The sequence below is a fragment of the Antechinus flavipes genome, chromosome 2, assembly GCF_016432865.1.
Source record: "Antechinus flavipes isolate AdamAnt ecotype Samford, QLD, Australia chromosome 2, AdamAnt_v2, whole genome shotgun sequence".
NCBI lineage: Eukaryota > Metazoa > Chordata > Mammalia > Dasyuromorphia > Dasyuridae > Antechinus > Antechinus flavipes.
The window spans coordinates 636,423,242-636,438,656 of NC_067399.1; the positions used below are offsets into that span (position 1 = coordinate 636,423,242).

General features: G+C 48.6%; 1 protein-coding gene across 44 annotated transcripts in view; it reads left to right on the top strand.

The window, feature by feature from the left end:
* Positions 1–15,415, top strand: part of CAMK2G (calcium/calmodulin dependent protein kinase II gamma) — a 59,018-nt gene that overhangs the window by 34,798 nt on the left and 8,805 nt on the right. For 11 of the 44 annotated variants that reach the window (XM_051982088.1, XM_051982089.1, XM_051982093.1 and 8 more), the window contains 6 exons: positions 597–680; positions 1,057–1,099; positions 4,233–4,295; positions 5,527–5,570; positions 11,804–11,836; positions 14,512–14,640. In XM_051982088.1, the coding sequence (XP_051838048.1) occupies positions 597–680; positions 1,057–1,099; positions 4,233–4,295; positions 5,527–5,570; positions 11,804–11,836; positions 14,512–14,640 (396 nt within the window). The remainder of the gene's footprint in view (positions 1–596; positions 681–1,056; positions 1,100–4,232; positions 4,296–5,526; positions 5,571–11,803; positions 11,837–14,511; positions 14,641–15,415) is intronic. The other 33 variants (XM_051982092.1, XM_051982102.1, XM_051982109.1 and 30 more) reach the window with 10 other exon arrangements.

Consider the following 15,415-nt stretch of genomic DNA (forward strand, 5'->3'; position numbering starts at 1 on the left):
GATAAGGAGATGGCCGAGGGTTAGCAGTCACGGACCTAAGGAGGAGTGTCCTGTGTGCAGGCTGGGAAGAAGGGGCATTCTGCAGGGTCAGAATCCAGGGAAGTTCAGTGAGGATGGGGTTAGAAGTTGAGAGAGAGTCATTTCCCAAGTGTGCCTCAGTTTGCTCATCTGTAAATTGAACTAATTGGACTCAGCAAATGCTAAATTATTCTCTCAGATGTAATGTTCTGTGGTTCTTGGAGTTCATTATTAACTATCAGATTGTCCTTTCATTGCCTTCTCTCTCCTGGGGAAACTTGGGCACTCTCTGGAGGCATCATTAGTGTGCGCTGTTATTTACTTTTCAGACTATCATCCTATAAAACTTGCATTTGCAGAGTGCATTAATTCTGAGAGTTCTTTCCCACCGATGAGGTCATTCTGACCCGAGCATCCCAGGGTGGTGGGGAGGATACGTAGCATTACGCCCATTTTGGGTGCCCACTGACAGGTTAGCCCTATCCAAGGGCCGTCATTTGGATACTGGAACTAGGTGGCTTAGGCAGAGCGGGCGTAAAAAGCAGGGAACAAACCCCCTTCTCTGTCTGCCCTTTCAGCAACGCTCTACAGTGGCCTCCATGATGCACCGGCAGGAGACTGTGGAATGCTTGCGAAAGTTCAATGCCCGGAGAAAGCTGAAGGTGAGCTGTCCCCCTTCCCTCGCCGACTAAGCCAGCGGCTCTGTTAACGTTGGGCCATTTGGAAGGCCGGGGAGTTGGGGGTAGGTGGGTGGTGCTGGCTGTGGGACCCCAGGCCTGGTGTCTGATGGTAATAAGAGTTGTAACTAGGGTGGGATAGCTGGGGCTTTGTCTAAGGTGCTCCCTGGGGGAGTTCTCTCCCAGATCTGTCCTTAGAAAGGTCCCATTCCCTCTCTACCTCCAAGAGGTTGCTGGTCTGTTTCTTTTCCTCTATATACCTTGCACCCCAACCAGCACGGCCCCCTATAGCGAACAACCTTGGGAATAAACGCCCTGAAGCTCGTTGCACAGACCGTTTATTACTTCTTTTTTTCCTCAGGGTGCCATCCTCACAACAATGTTGGTTTCCAGGAATTTTTCAGGTAAGTGTTTGCCAGCGGGCATTTCCGTCCTCCCAAGGTGAGTTGGGAGGCGAGGTACCGAAACGGCAGCTTTTCAGGACTAACGAAGGGCACTGGCCCGACCCCGGTGCTCCCCTCCACGCCAAGACGCTGCAGCCTCGGAGTTAGACTTTCGGATGAATCCTCCCTGGCACATCCGGGCAGCAGCCTCCCTGTTTCTTCCAGGAGTCTCTTGACTTGACAAGCTTTGCTGCCTCTGGTTCTCGGGGAGCTGGGGGCGGTGGAGGGAGGGGAGATGTAGTAATGTCCCACAGTGGGAGCTTGAGTCAGCCTTCACTGCCAGCTTGCTGACTGAGCACATCTAGCCCCGTCAGCCGGCTTTCCCAATCCCTGGCAGGAGGCGAGCGAGCCCAGCCCACTAGCCCAGAGAAATTATGCTAGATGTCAAGCTCGGTGCAGAATAAAGTGCTTATTACTTCTTAATGATAATAATTGTAAAGGAGAGAAGGAACGGAGGGAGAAGACAGGACTTGCTCGGTGCTGGGAGTGTGTGGGAAAAGCGGGAGAAGAATTTATAGACCTGCCTCCATGTTCACATGTGCTTTGCTCCCTCTCCTCCTGTTTTGTGTGGGCCTTTCCGGCCCGGGGAAGTGCAGCCATCACGGCGGGGCAAGCGTAGGTAAAAAGGCTCCAGACGCTGCTGCTCCTACCTCTTGGGGTTAGGAGGGTCCCCTCGCATCCGTTCCTCTAGGTTGTTTGTGGTCATTTTCCCTCCCTTTTCCTCTCGGTTCCATTCTTCTCTCACATCTCTTGCCGCTCGGGGATGTCAGCCGCCATTAACATCCTTAGTGGAGGAGGACACTGACCTCAGGCAGAAGGGGGTTACACCCTTGTTCTGGGGGAGAATAAAAACACAGAGCCGTAGGGCAACAGTGCATTAGAACAAACCAGGCATAGGAATGAGGTCCAGGTGGGTAGGGAGTGACCAGTGACCTTAGGGCTTCTCTGACTGTTTAACGATGGAATCTTATTATTCCCTTCTTTGTGTGTTCCCCTGCAAGTGGTTTCTGTCGTATTCTGCATCTGAGGAGTAATTCTCTGGCAGTTCTACGGACATGGGACTGAGGATGAGTCGGGCTAATTCCTCCGAGGGATTTAAAGTAGACTCCTGCGCCCCTAAGTACTCAGTGCTTCTGATGTCCAAATTCGGTCATGCTGAAATTATTGGATGGCCCCAGTGGCGTTTTTATGTTGAAGTCAGAGGTGTAATTCTGTTCCTTCTCATGGCTTGAAGATACCTTCTGGCCTCAGGCCTTTAGGGTCAGCTCCTCGGTGCTCCTTCTAGGGTAGCCAAGGGTGGCTGGTCCCTTCTGGGACAGGCTCTTGGTAAGGACAGGGAAGGCGTTTCTGATCCCGAAAGAAGCCCTAGAATTTTGCTGTGTCTTCTGTTCTGCGTTCTCTCTGGCCCGGGAGCTGCCTCAGGCAGGGGAAGATGGGAGACAGCAAAGAGGCCTTGAACCTGGCATTGATTGCCTCCACTGGAGGCACTCCAGGCTGACCTCTCCTTACCCTGGGTCCCTGGAATAGGCACAGAGCGGATCCTGTCTCCAGGAGCTCCGGTGAGGAGGGGCGTTGAATCTGCCTAATATGGGAAGGACCCTGAACTTTTCTTGATTATAAGCAGGAGTGAACGTAGATCAGTTAAGCCTGGATTAAGCACCACTTTGTGACAGGTACTTTTCAGTTAGGTGTTGCCAATACAAAGACCGAAGTAAAATAACTTCTGCACTTAAGAATGTTATGTTCTGTTTTAAGAATAAAAAAGCTTTAAAAAGAAAAAAAGAATTTCATATTCTACCAGAAGACTATTAGGTAGATATAGAAAAAAAGCTTCAAAAGTAAATAAAAAGAAAGAAAAAAAATAATGTTATATTCTACCAGACTATATCAAATAGACATGGAAAGGAAAGTTTTAAAAATAAATAAATAAAAGAAGAAAGTGGGGAAAAAATAAAGGAAAAAAGAATTTTATATTTTACCAGACTATCAGATAAACATAGAAAGAAAAGCTTTAAAAATAAATAAATAAAAGAAGAAAGAAAAAAAGGGGAAAAAGAAATTTATATTCTACCAGAAGACTATTAGATAGACACAGAAAGAAAAGCTTTAAAAATAAATAAGAAGAAAGGAAAAAAAAAAAGGAAAAACGAATTTTATATTCTACCAGAAGACTATCAGATAGACGTAGAAAGAAAAGCTTTAAAAATAAATAAATAAAAAGAAGAAAGGAAAAAAGAATTTTATATTCTACCCAAAGACTTATCAGATTGACATAGGAAGAAAATTGCAGGTATTTTGAGCCAGGAGAAAACTGCTGACAGATGGGGAAGTCCACGAAGGCTTCCTGGAAAAGGTGGCACTGAAGCTCAGTGGCAGAGGTGGAATTATAAGTCACAGGCACAAAACTAGACAGTTTGAATAAAGGGAGAAGCTTGGCTGGGACGCTGGAAAGGGGGATCCGGGCTGGGGTTGTGCTGGTAGAAGCTTTGGTTCCTTCCCTGTCCTCCTTTTCTGAGTGCTGCTGGGGCACCATCTGCTCCAAGCCCGTGTGTGGGGAGCCAGGAGGGACTTGAGGAGGCCCGTGGCTGTCCGAGGGCAGGCCCGCGGTGGAGCGGCTGCGGTGTGGGGGGCGGAGGGGGCCCCGCGTGGCCCCAGGGAGCCCTGGCTCTAGCTCTCCTCTGCCAGGAGTCCCTTCCCCAGGCTCCGAGCCCGGGGCCCCGCAGGAAGCCCAGCTTCCCGGGCTCGGCCGTGACTGTGTCCGTGGATCTCGTGTGTCTCCCCAGCGAGCTCGGTGCGTGTGGGGTCTCTCTGGGGGTGGGCTCAGCCTCCTTCCGTGTGGCGGTTTGATGTCCCCCGGGCCTCCGCGCCACCCCCCACTCGGCCTAGGAGCAACGACTGCCTTGTCGCCCTTCCCCAGACGCTCCCGCTCCTCCCAGCTCGGCTGGCTTTTGGCCACGATGCCCTTGGCCCTGGCGTGCGTGGGCCGTGAGCGGGCGCCTCCTTCGGGCCCACTCCTCACGCTCAGGCATGCTAGCTGCTGACTGGCCAAGAGCTTCGTGGCGGCTCTTAGCACTGAGAGATTGTATCTCCTCAGTTGGCAGGCAGAGCTCCGCCCCCGCCTTGGCCGCCGTGAGCGCCGCCGGCCTGGCCGGGCAAGGTACGTGGCATGAGTCCTCCCCGCCTGCCCCCTCCCCCCGCCCGGGGGGGCCAGCATGTCCGGCCCGCTCATCAGGGAGGTCCCCGTGCTTGCTGGCTGAGATTGGCATGCAGGACGGGCACCTAACCGGCATCCTCCGAGCCCACTAACCAGCTCTGCATGCCGGGCGCTTGCTGACTCTCAGGGGGCTGCAGCCTGGGGGACGCAGCCGCGTGGTGCGCTCTGGCGGCGGCGAGGGACGGGGGCTGGTCGGGCCCCCCCAGTGCGGAGCTCCCGGCCCCTCCCGGGGAGAGAATGGACGGGCTGGCCCCACTTCCAAGGCAAGGCCGGCCCGGCCCTCGGGGGCCTGAGGGGATGGTGCTCTTGCCCACTGGGCCACCCTGAGAGCCCAGCAGAGACCCCGAGAGCTGGTCCTTCCCCTCCCACTCTGCACCCTTCTCAGCCAGCCACCTTCCTCGGCCCCAAGGGCCCACCGCTGCTCCCCGAACCTCTTTGCCGTCCCGCGGTCCTTCCTGTTCCCGCGGGGCGAGGCGGCGAACCCCTGGGGAGATGGGGGGGAGGGGCAGGCTCACATAGGCCGGGCGTGAACACCGCGGCCTCCTCGAGGTTCGAGCCCCTCTGTGGAAATCTGCTTGTTTTCCTCCATAGGCTGGTCTCTGTCGGTGTCTGTCTGTCTGTCCCACGTCTGTTTTCCTTTGTGATTTCTCTCTTGACGAAGCCTTAGACGTCTCGTAGGCTCGGAGCGCAGTGCTCCTGAGTTCTCAGTAAAGCGTAGGGAGATGGGACGTTGCCTTTACCTAGCCCCTTCCCCTCAGCCGCTGGGCCCCCGAGGGTCTGGGTTAGATGCCGTTGGAGAGAGTGCTCCGAATTAATGTGGGGCCTTTTCTGAGTCGTGGGTTCTCCCCAGAGATGGAGCATTTCCTAGTGGAAAGCGATGGAGGTACATCCCCCGGTGGGTGAGACCTGGGGCTTAGGTCACAGATCCCGCCCCTGGTGCGCTCCGAGTCTGCCTCCCCTCCCGCCCAGGGGCACGAAGGCCCCTTCCACGAGCAGGCGCGCTTCGCAGGTCCTCAGGACCAGGAGGAGGCCAGAGGGCGTGATCGGAGCTCTCCCTCTGCCCGGCCCCAAGCTCTTTGGGTCTTTCCGTTCCAGCAGGAGCTCAGATTGGAGAGAGTGAGTGAGAGAGGGGCTGGCACTGCAGGAGTCCTGATTTTCTGCTTTATCTTCACAGCTGCCAAAAGCCTCTTGAACAAGAAGTCAGATGGAGGTGTGAAGGTAGGTTTCCTATCTGCTCCTCGGGCCGGAGACGCTAGTATCTCCCTCTGACTGCACCCACTCCAGGGACTTCTGCCCGTCCACTTCCCCCACTTCCCAGGATCCCAGGCCCTGGCTACTCTCTGGCTAAATCAAAGTCTTTTTCTGTTTTAAGGCTGCAGGGTCCGGTGGGCTAAGGGAAGGAAATTCTCCTCTAGAGGACTCGGTGTCACTTGGGAGAGCCTCCTCCAGGAGGTTGTCCTTTTGTCTGTAGGATTTCTTTTTAGGTGACTTTCTTAAATTACCTCGGTGTGACTAAATGTTGCATAAAATAGCAGAGACAGATGTGTGACTGATTTTTTTTCCCATTCTGCTTTGGTGAGTCAATTTTCCATGCAGAACCAGGAAGAGAAAAATAGGGTTGGTCTGTGAGGAACCCAGACAAGTGTCTGGAGACATGGGGTCTCAGGGAGGGGAAAGGCCAGCTTTCTGTACGGCTGAGAGAATGGTCAGAAAGCAAAAGGATTCCCAGAGTATGGCTTTGTGCAGAAATGGGTGCCCTCTTAGGTCATGGTGATGGCTGCTGGGAAGAAATTCGACCCACAAAGCCACCCAAGGGTATGGCATGTTTGAGCCGGACTTTTCCCTATGCCATAGGTGTGTCTGCATCTGAGATGTGAACGTGCACCTCTTCCTCTTTCCATCCTTTTACTCTGCCTTAATTCTATGTGCATGGCTGCTTCTGTGTACTCCACCCCCAGGAGTTTGGAACCCCTACCCTTTGGAGGGGAGGGGAGGAGCAGATGCTAAGTAGGAAAAGGGGAAAGGTAGTGAAGGTGCCCGGGTAGATGGAGGGGAGAAGCTGCCTTAGGTGGGCAGGGAGCTTGAGCTTCATTCTCTTGGCAGAGACCAGCCAAAGCTACTTGCTACCTATATTTTGAGATACACTGAGTATTTACTTTAGGGCTCTGTATACCTTTTAGTCAAGCAGATGAACCACTTAACTGCAGAGTGATCATGTGGCAAAATGGTTGGGACTGAAGGGTCCATTTAAGGGAGAGATCACCGTGGGCTGCCAGAGTTGGAAAAAGATTTCCCAGAGGAAGTAGGATCCATCCAAGCTAGGATGAGTTAACATATCTAAAATGCTTAATAAATCTTAAAGCTCTCTTTAAGTGCTAGTGACCTGTATAGACGGACAGCTAGGTCGGCCTGGAGGCAAAAAGCCTCATCTCCCCAAGTTCAAATCCAGCTTCATAGCTATGTAACTCAGAGCAAATCATGGAACCCTGTTTGCCTCAGTTTCCCCATCTGTAAAATAACCCAGAGAAAGAAATGGTAAATCACTCTGGTATCTTTGCCAAGAAAACCCCAGAGGGTTTGTCTGACAAAGAGTCAGACGTGACTACAGTGATTAAACAACAGCAACCTTCTGTACAGGCAAGGGGAAGGAGAAAGAGTATTTCTGGGTGATGGAGGCGAAACACAAGAGAAGATAAGCAAAAGAATGAGAGCAAGAACAAAGATGGCTTGTGTGGGGACGGTAATGAGACAGCTAGTTTGAGTGGAGTCAAGAAATAGAGATATCGGGTTTGATCCAAGAGCCTCTGGTGGCGAGAAGAGATTATCAGATGAGGCAGGGTCCTTAAGTACCAATTCCAGGGTCCCCAAGAGTCTCCTATAATCCGGGACATCTCCTGTTTCCCTTGTAGTCAACAACCATTTATTACACAAGGCAATTTGTAGCTAAGAAAGAGGAAGCAGGGACAAAGCAGGAAATTGGAGAAGACAAGTAGGACCTTTCACCTGAGGAGTTGTTAGTAAATGGCTAAAACACTGGAAAAGGAGATAAGAGTCTATACAAAAGCTTTCTGCAAGGGCTCTTTTTTTCTTCTTTCTTTTTTTTTTTTTTTTTTGATAGTATTTTGTTTTTCCAAATACATGCAAAGATAGTTTTCAAGATTCATTTTTGTAAAAGCTTGTGTTCTAAATTCTTCTCCCTCTCTCTCCTTGCTGCTTCTCCAAGATATCTGGTAGAGGTTAACCATGTTTTGCAAGGATTCTTGATGTCAGACTAGCCTAATATATGTGGTTGAGCCACACGTATGCTCCAGAAAGATTCTGTTTCTAAATTTTGTCCAGACGGGTCAGTTAGAAAATTATAGTCTGCTTTGGTCTGGAGAAAAACCTAGAGTTAGATTATGCAGAGATTTAACTAGTGAGATATCTAATGTTAACGAGGTGTTCACATTTCTTTACATCTAGCTCTAAATAATAGATCGTTTTAAATCTAGTAATTATCAATAACTATATTTGTATTAAAATACAAGAGTGGTTTTTTTAAGCATAAGACACTGAAAAAGTCTGCTCTGTTCCATATGACCAAATTAATACCTTTGAGAAACCCATTCGGCGTCACAAGGCTATAGCACAGACAAGCATAGTATCTAGGAAGAAGTAACCACGATATATATAAAGATCCTTTCCAAGGATCATCCTGGTCAAGTAAGAATTATGTCACCAGTAGACTGAGCCATTGGTGGCCATTCTTTGACCATGACAATCTGTGGAACAAAGAAGGATACAATATGACTCTCTGTGCTGTGAGAATCCTCTTCCATTTTTGTAATGGTGGAAGAGTGGAAAGGGAGAGAATAGAAGAAACTTAAGTTTTTAGACAGCCTGCATATATTGCTCTTGGCATCCTAAATGTGGGATCTTTGTCCTGTAGCCATGTCCAGTTGCCAGTGAGTAGACAAACAGCTGGAGGCATCAAATGTATTGATCTGGACATTCTTGTTCCAAATGAAACTCGACAAGGAAGAAAGTTTCAGGTGAATGATTCTCCAGCTCACCTTGGGAGGCAAATAAAAGAGTTGACCGGGTTGGTTTTAATGTAGGATTATAGGGAACAGGAGCTATCACTTAAGGCTCATTTTTAGTACTCACTGCTAAGCATTTTCCAAAAGGCCACTGCAAAGACAATGGCAGCCTGTAAAGAATAAACAGGAAGAGAAATTTTATGATCTGACCCAAATAAAATCAGTGTAAACATTTTGTAACAATCAGTGTGATTTCATTGTCACTGATTTCAAGTCTATGTAACACTCTGTTTTCACATAAACACTTTGTAGCATTCTATGCTTTGTAACATTCTATTCAATATAATAGTTAACATAAAGGAAGACAGAAAAAAAAGATTCTGTAAAATATGGTTCTGGAGTAAGAAAAGGAAAATGATGATCTGCCTTTGCATAAGGAAGCAGCATGTCCCTGTGGCCATGAACAAATTATTTAACATTTCCAAACCTCAGCTTCTTCATCTGCAAAATGTATACAAGAATTGTATTTAATAGGTAAATCTCAGGATTGTTGGGAAGCCCAAATGAAATGATGTTTATAAAGGGCTTTGCAAAGCTCAAAACACTTACATAAATGTCAGCTACTGTTATGCGGAAGCATTGAGTTTATATATCAGGAATATTTTTCTTCAAGAAGAGAGCCAGGAGGTGCTAGAATATGGAGAGCACCAAGTTACATCTCAAAAAATGAAATTGATTTTCTTCTCATAGACACGAATCAACCGGTTACCAAAATGAGTCATTTCTGAATAAACTATAGAGTTAAGTTGTTGGCTTGTTAGAACAAAGATAAAAATCAACACCAAATTAGAAGGAATGAAAAGATACAGCATGGGATTGTACACAGCTCCAACTGGACCTATTTCAATAAGCTGTTGATGCCAAAAAATGGGAAATGGATTTTAAAACACAGACATCAACACAAACTGTCACCGTCGTCTTAAGGAAGTTAAACCAATGTAAGTCATTTGCCACAGTAAGGAGACTTATAGAGCCTAGAAACCACTTCAGTAAGCAAACATTTGATCTTGCCTAGCACACACAGAGATGATCCAAAGGCAACAGAAGTTGAGAATATAAACATTTATAAATTCTTAAGAGAAGGATGAAGATGGAAGATTTCAAGAAGTATCACTTCATTAGATACTTGAGAAGCAAAGGAGGGCAAAACAATAGCGAGGATCCCATTATGTGAGACTTTCCTCAATATACTAATGAGTGAAACTGGAAGGGGTACGATAAACAGATGACAAAATGGAAAAATTCTGAAATCTAACGAGAAAAATCTGCACACATCTTAAGACATTGTTGATAAAGGTATAAAACTTTCACAAATGACATTTTGTAGCTGACTACATTTTTTCAAAGTGGTTCCCATTTATACTTTAAAATTATACAAAATTCTTGGAGAGAGATTAAAAGAGAATTTTGCAACTTTCTTGATTATTAGTTTCCTATGAAGCATAAAAACAGGGAGCCATTTACTCTTCAGTTTTCTGACCTTGTCCCAGTGGGCATCCTTCATAGAGTCTAAATTGGAGAGGGATTCCTTATAGTTAATGGGATCCTGCAGATGTATCTGTTGATAGGCAACATTGTGCTGATCATTTCAAATTCAAAAACATTTCAGAACCTCCTCTAGTCACTCAAAAGACTTCAACCAAACTATACACATAGCAAAAAATCCAAATGGCTGAAGGTTGTGTTTCATTTTGATTGTGCTCTGCAGGTATATAGACAGGTATTTTAGTATGTATCCATCAGTGTGTATATCTTAGATGACACTGCAGATGAGCATTGGAACTACGGCTCAATTGAATTGGGAGCCAAGCAAGACAGAGTGCCTTTGAGAAATTGTGCTGCTTTTGACAATCCCATCTTCTCTCTGAAACAAAGGCCCATCTTCTTAAAAACAACAGTCTTCCAAGGATGCTGTATAGGACACAAATAATTAAAGAATTCCAAGTTGTGGCAGTGTGTGAGGGCAAAAGATTGTCCCATTTTTGTCTTTTTATGGCCATTGCTCAGTACATAGGGCCTCATAATACCTAGTGGGCCCTTGATAAATATCTGGTGGTTAATTGAAAAGGCTGTAATATGTTTTAGATGAGGAAATATGCAGAACACAGTATAAAAAGATACTATCGGAACAGTGTGGTAACCAAAAAAAACAAAGTGGGATAGTCATATGGTATGAGAGCAATGATGCATGGAATGATAACCGTTAAAAAAAAATCAGATCTAGAAGAAGGCTTCTCTCACATTGTGCAGACTCTGTGGATGATTTATGGGAAGATACAGCTAGGAAAGCACATGAGTAGATGCAGAGAGGGTTGCATTGTGCACCACTGGGGGACCACAGATCTGTTTAAAATATCCAAGTATGTTTCCTGGTCTTATAAATCCAAACTTGTGAAATAGTGTCGATTGTCCCAACGTGTTAGATTTATAGATGTCTCTTCTTGGGAGGTTTTCCCTTGGCAGGAGTCAGAAGCCTTGAATAGATATTCACGACTATGTCTCCCTGAAGGTTTTTGGAAAGAAGTCACCAGGTAGGACTGGATCAGGAGAAGGGCTCTGAGTCTCTGTTATATGTGGTAATGACAGAGAGACAAAGAAGAGGCGGCCATCACCACAGGTCTGGGAGAAGAGGGGAGAATAATAATGGTAGCTGATGTAGTGCTTCTTGTTTTCAACAAGAATTTATGGAGCACATACTCTGTGCTTTATAAAGAACAAGGACCAAAAAAGAAAAAAAAAAAAAAAGAAAGGAAGAAAAAGTCCCTGATCTTAAAGAATTGGTGTTCATTTGGGGAAGGGACATTTAGAATGGACAGCTTAAACACAGATAAATAGAAATAATTTCTGGAAAGATGTGCTAGCAAATAGCAGGAAGAGAAGGCAGGCTTAAGTGGGAGAGAGCACTTGCTGAGCTTTGAAAGGAATCATAAACTCGAGGAGCAGGAGGAAGGAGAGCGCTCCCGTCCATGAGAGAGAGACAGTGGGGCAAGGACAGAGATGAGAGACGGAGTCACAGAGGAACAGGGCACGTTGGCCAGTCTGCTTGGAACATGGGCTTGACCAGGACAAGTAGAGGTAGAAAATATTTCTTGAAAGGTAAGCTGTGAAGTGCCTACAGTGCACAGTGTCACTCGGGATAGGCCTGGGTCTGGTCTGCATCCTGCTCCTGGCTGTTTCTCTACAGGGCATCTGTGTGGGTGTGTGCCTTTGTGGGCATCCCGGTGCTTTAATCCTTCTCCCAGCCCGTCCTTCCTTCCGTTCTCTGCCCCGGTACGGAGCCCCCACTCTAATGCACTAATCCGAGGCGTTTTTGTGCTTCTTCTCTCATGTCCTCTCTCCCCTTCTCTTTCCCTTTTGCTGTGGTGTATCCAGAAAAGGAAGTCGAGTTCCAGCGTGCACCTGATGGTGAGCCCGGCCTGCCCACCCATCTGCCCGCCCTGTGCTGCCCGCCCGCCTGCCAGCCATGCCCCCTCATTCTCATGCCATGCACGCCTGCTTGTGCTCATCACCACTGTGTCTGTCCCAGGCGGGCAGGCGGGGCCATTGCACAGGGACATTATCACCTCCCTGCAGCCCCGATGGCCGGAGAGCGAGCGCTGAAACGTGGGGTCGGGCTGCGGCCCGGGCAGGAGGTGGCCTGGTCCGCAGAGGGTTGGTGCAGATCTCCTGGCACAGCGAGGGCGAGCGTTCTCTCCATCAGAGAAGTTTGTGTGTTTTGGTCCCGGCCAGGGACACAGGCAGCCCTTCCTGAAATGGGGTTCCCCATGGGGCAGCCTCCAGACACTCATCTGAGTGACAGAGCAAGGCACCTGGTGGTTCTCGGCTCTCTTGGCTTTTTGGCCTGCTGTGAATGCTAGGACTTGGTCCTTTCTGTCCCTCCCCAAGGGGATAAAGTCTGATAGAACAAGGAGTCTTTTCCTAGGATGTACTTTTCAGATAGAACTAGGAGCTTTTTCCTAGGATATACTTTTCAGATAGAACAAGGAGCCTTTTCCTAGGATGTACTTTTCTGATAAAACAAACAAGGAGCCTTTTCCTAGGATATACTTTTCAGATAGAACAAACAAGGAGCCTTTTCTTAGGATATATTTTGTCTTCCCATGATACCCAGTGAGACAAGGGCAACCATGAAATTATGCAGATCCAGCCACTAAAATGAGAGGTCCGGATGAAGATACTTTTCCTCTGTTAGTTCTGGCTTTGGATGGAGAGCATTGATTCTGCTCCCTCGCCTAAGAGAATAATGACTTATCACTCACCAGAGTGGGCTTGACCTCTAGCCCACTTTATAGGGGGAATTTTGTGAGGGATACAGAAATGAGGGGACAGGCTGCTTCTAGTAAATCTAGGATTTCAGTTCTGACAGCGGGGCTGAAAAAACTTTATTCTCGGCTGGCTGCAGATAGGGGAAGCTGTGGAGTAGGGATTATCATGGAAGGGATCCCTGATACCCCCTCTGAGATCTCATCCTCCTCCAATCATGGGACCAAGCCCATCATCTTATTTCTGTGGCGCCTAGTAACACGTGGTCCCAAGTCTTCAGTGCTGATCCTTGCCCTGAACTTGGGATTGAAAGCCACCTAAAGATAAAATTTAGGTTCAGATCAGTCTTTGCCACATACCACTTATATGGCTTTGGATCACTAAACTTCCTTATCTGTACCATGAGGGTGTTGGACAAGATAACCTTAAAGGTCCTTTCCATCTCTAAATCTATGATTTCAAGTCAACCTGTGGGAGGCAGAGGAAGTGCCTGGTGCTCAAGTTCCCTGTGTTGACAAAATCAATGATTATTCACATATTCCTCCAACATTCCTCTTGTTGGCTTTGGATCTGGTACAAGGGGACCCCACAAAAGAGGCCCCAGGACCGAAGAGAAGGGGAATCACTCTGTTCCTCTCAGCATAATTATAGAGAACTGCAAAGGGGTAGGAAGTATGTCTGGTCATAGGCTTCTTTCCAGCAACCCCTGAATATTTAGTGTTAGATTTCACTTCACTTCTCACCTGGCTCTGTTGAGGAATGGGCTTTCGCAGCGACTGAGGCTGCTATCCGAAGCACTCTGAGCAGTACTGAGAGATGCCCCGATGGGGCTCCTGGGCAGGTGACCATAGGGAAGGGACAACGGGCCATCTCTTCCACCACAGAACTGGCCGTGGTCTTGCGAAAGAGCGGTGTCTGTCTTTGGTCCGTGGAGATACAACATGGCATAGCTTCCTTTTAAGCTTCCCATCTGCCACGTGGTAGATGGAGCTGACACTTTGGAGAGAGCCGTGACTGCAGTAGCTGCCCTAGCTCCTGTTAGCCTATCTGCACTTCCCTGCCTCATCCCTGGAATTCTGCTTGCAGATTGCCTCTTCTTGATAGTTTCCTTTCATTTTCAGTGGTCTTGTTTGTTCTAGTATTTATCAAGCAGAGTGGAACAGCCTCACCTCGTCACTCTGAGGCAGTAGATAAAGGCCTTGAACCTAGGACCCCAAAACAAGAACCAGCAGCTGTTAGTGAAATCACAGCCCAGAGGAGTGCTTTGGTCTCTAGGACTCTCTCCTAGTACAGGGACAACCAGCCTCAAAATCCAGCTCCTTTTCCATTGAAGCTTCAGTCTGTGGCAGTGTAGGGTAGCTAGTTATCAGGAGGAAAAAGGGAAGTGGGCCCCCAACAGCGTTCTGATTCTGGTCATGGTTTTGTCTCTTTGTGACCCAGAATAAAAAGCCCTCTTACCTTCTGGGCAATGAGAAGAATCCCGAGTTTCCTTGATGTGTGAGAAGAGCTGGTACCTGGTACCAGCAGGAAATGCCAAAGAGGAGCTCCAGAAGTCTGGCCTATAGGCTGTCCTTCCTCTGGCACTGGGAGCTTCTGGCCCCCCTGACCTTGGGGGCCCCGCGGCCTCCCCTCTGCTCCTCTCACCCATCTCCACAACCATCACTCCCATTCACACAGTAGTGTGGAGGTTGCCTCGGGCCCGGCTCCAGCGGGGCTGGGGCCAGGGCCGGGGGTGAAGGGAGGTCTGGGACAAGAACCTGGGCTACTCGGTTAACTCTGGGGGAACTAAATCATCTGTTTTCTTGTCTCAACTACAGAGCAACAACAAAAACAGTCTCGTAAGCCCAGTCCAAGAGCCTGCGCCATTGCAGACAGCCATGGTACCTCCTGACTCCGGCTTCTCATCCGCCTCTGCCTCCCCTCCCCCCTCCTGCCTCCCCCATGGGGTGCGCCTCTTTTCCTTCCCCCCTTTCTTAGCTTTTCCATCTCCCCATAGAACAAGCAGCTTTGTTCACCATGGCTCCCCTCCCCTCTCACGGACTGCCTCTGACCCTGCTTCCTCCTCCCTCTGTGACCCCATCATGGCTGCTGCTGCTGCTGCTGCTGCTTTGGGGAGGGGAGATGTGGAGGGGAAGCCAGATCCCCCTTCAGCAGAGGGCCAGGGCAGTGAGGGGCATCTCTGGGGGTGGGTGGGATGGGAAGTTAGCATGGCCAAAGAGCCAGCCAGGTTTCCCGGAAAGGAAGACCCGGCCCTGCCAGCCCGTAGCGGAATCGGGAGGATTTAGTCCCAGCTACGCCACTTAGAACTCCTCCTGCTAAAGGCCGGCCCTGGTGGTTTGCAGAGTACTTTGGATATGTTTTCTCATTTGATCCTCACAACGACCCAACCTGGTGAGAGAGAGGGGTGATTATTATACCCATTTTCCAGATGAGGATACTGAGGCTGAAAAGCTAAATGACTTGCCTGAGCTCATACAGCCAGATGCCTGAGTCACAGTTGAACTCGGGTCTTCATCCCTATGTGACTTTAGATAGATCACTTGATCTCAATGGTCCTTAGTCTCTCCATCTGTAAAAATGAGGGGCTTGGACTAGTTAGCTCCTCAGTTCCCTTCCAGCTAGGGACCTTCCTCCTGTTCCTTTAAGTCTTTCGGTGGGGAGGAACTGGGCTCTCCTGGCCTGAGGGAGGCCTAGCAGGCCCTTCCTCCTCCCCCTCCGGAG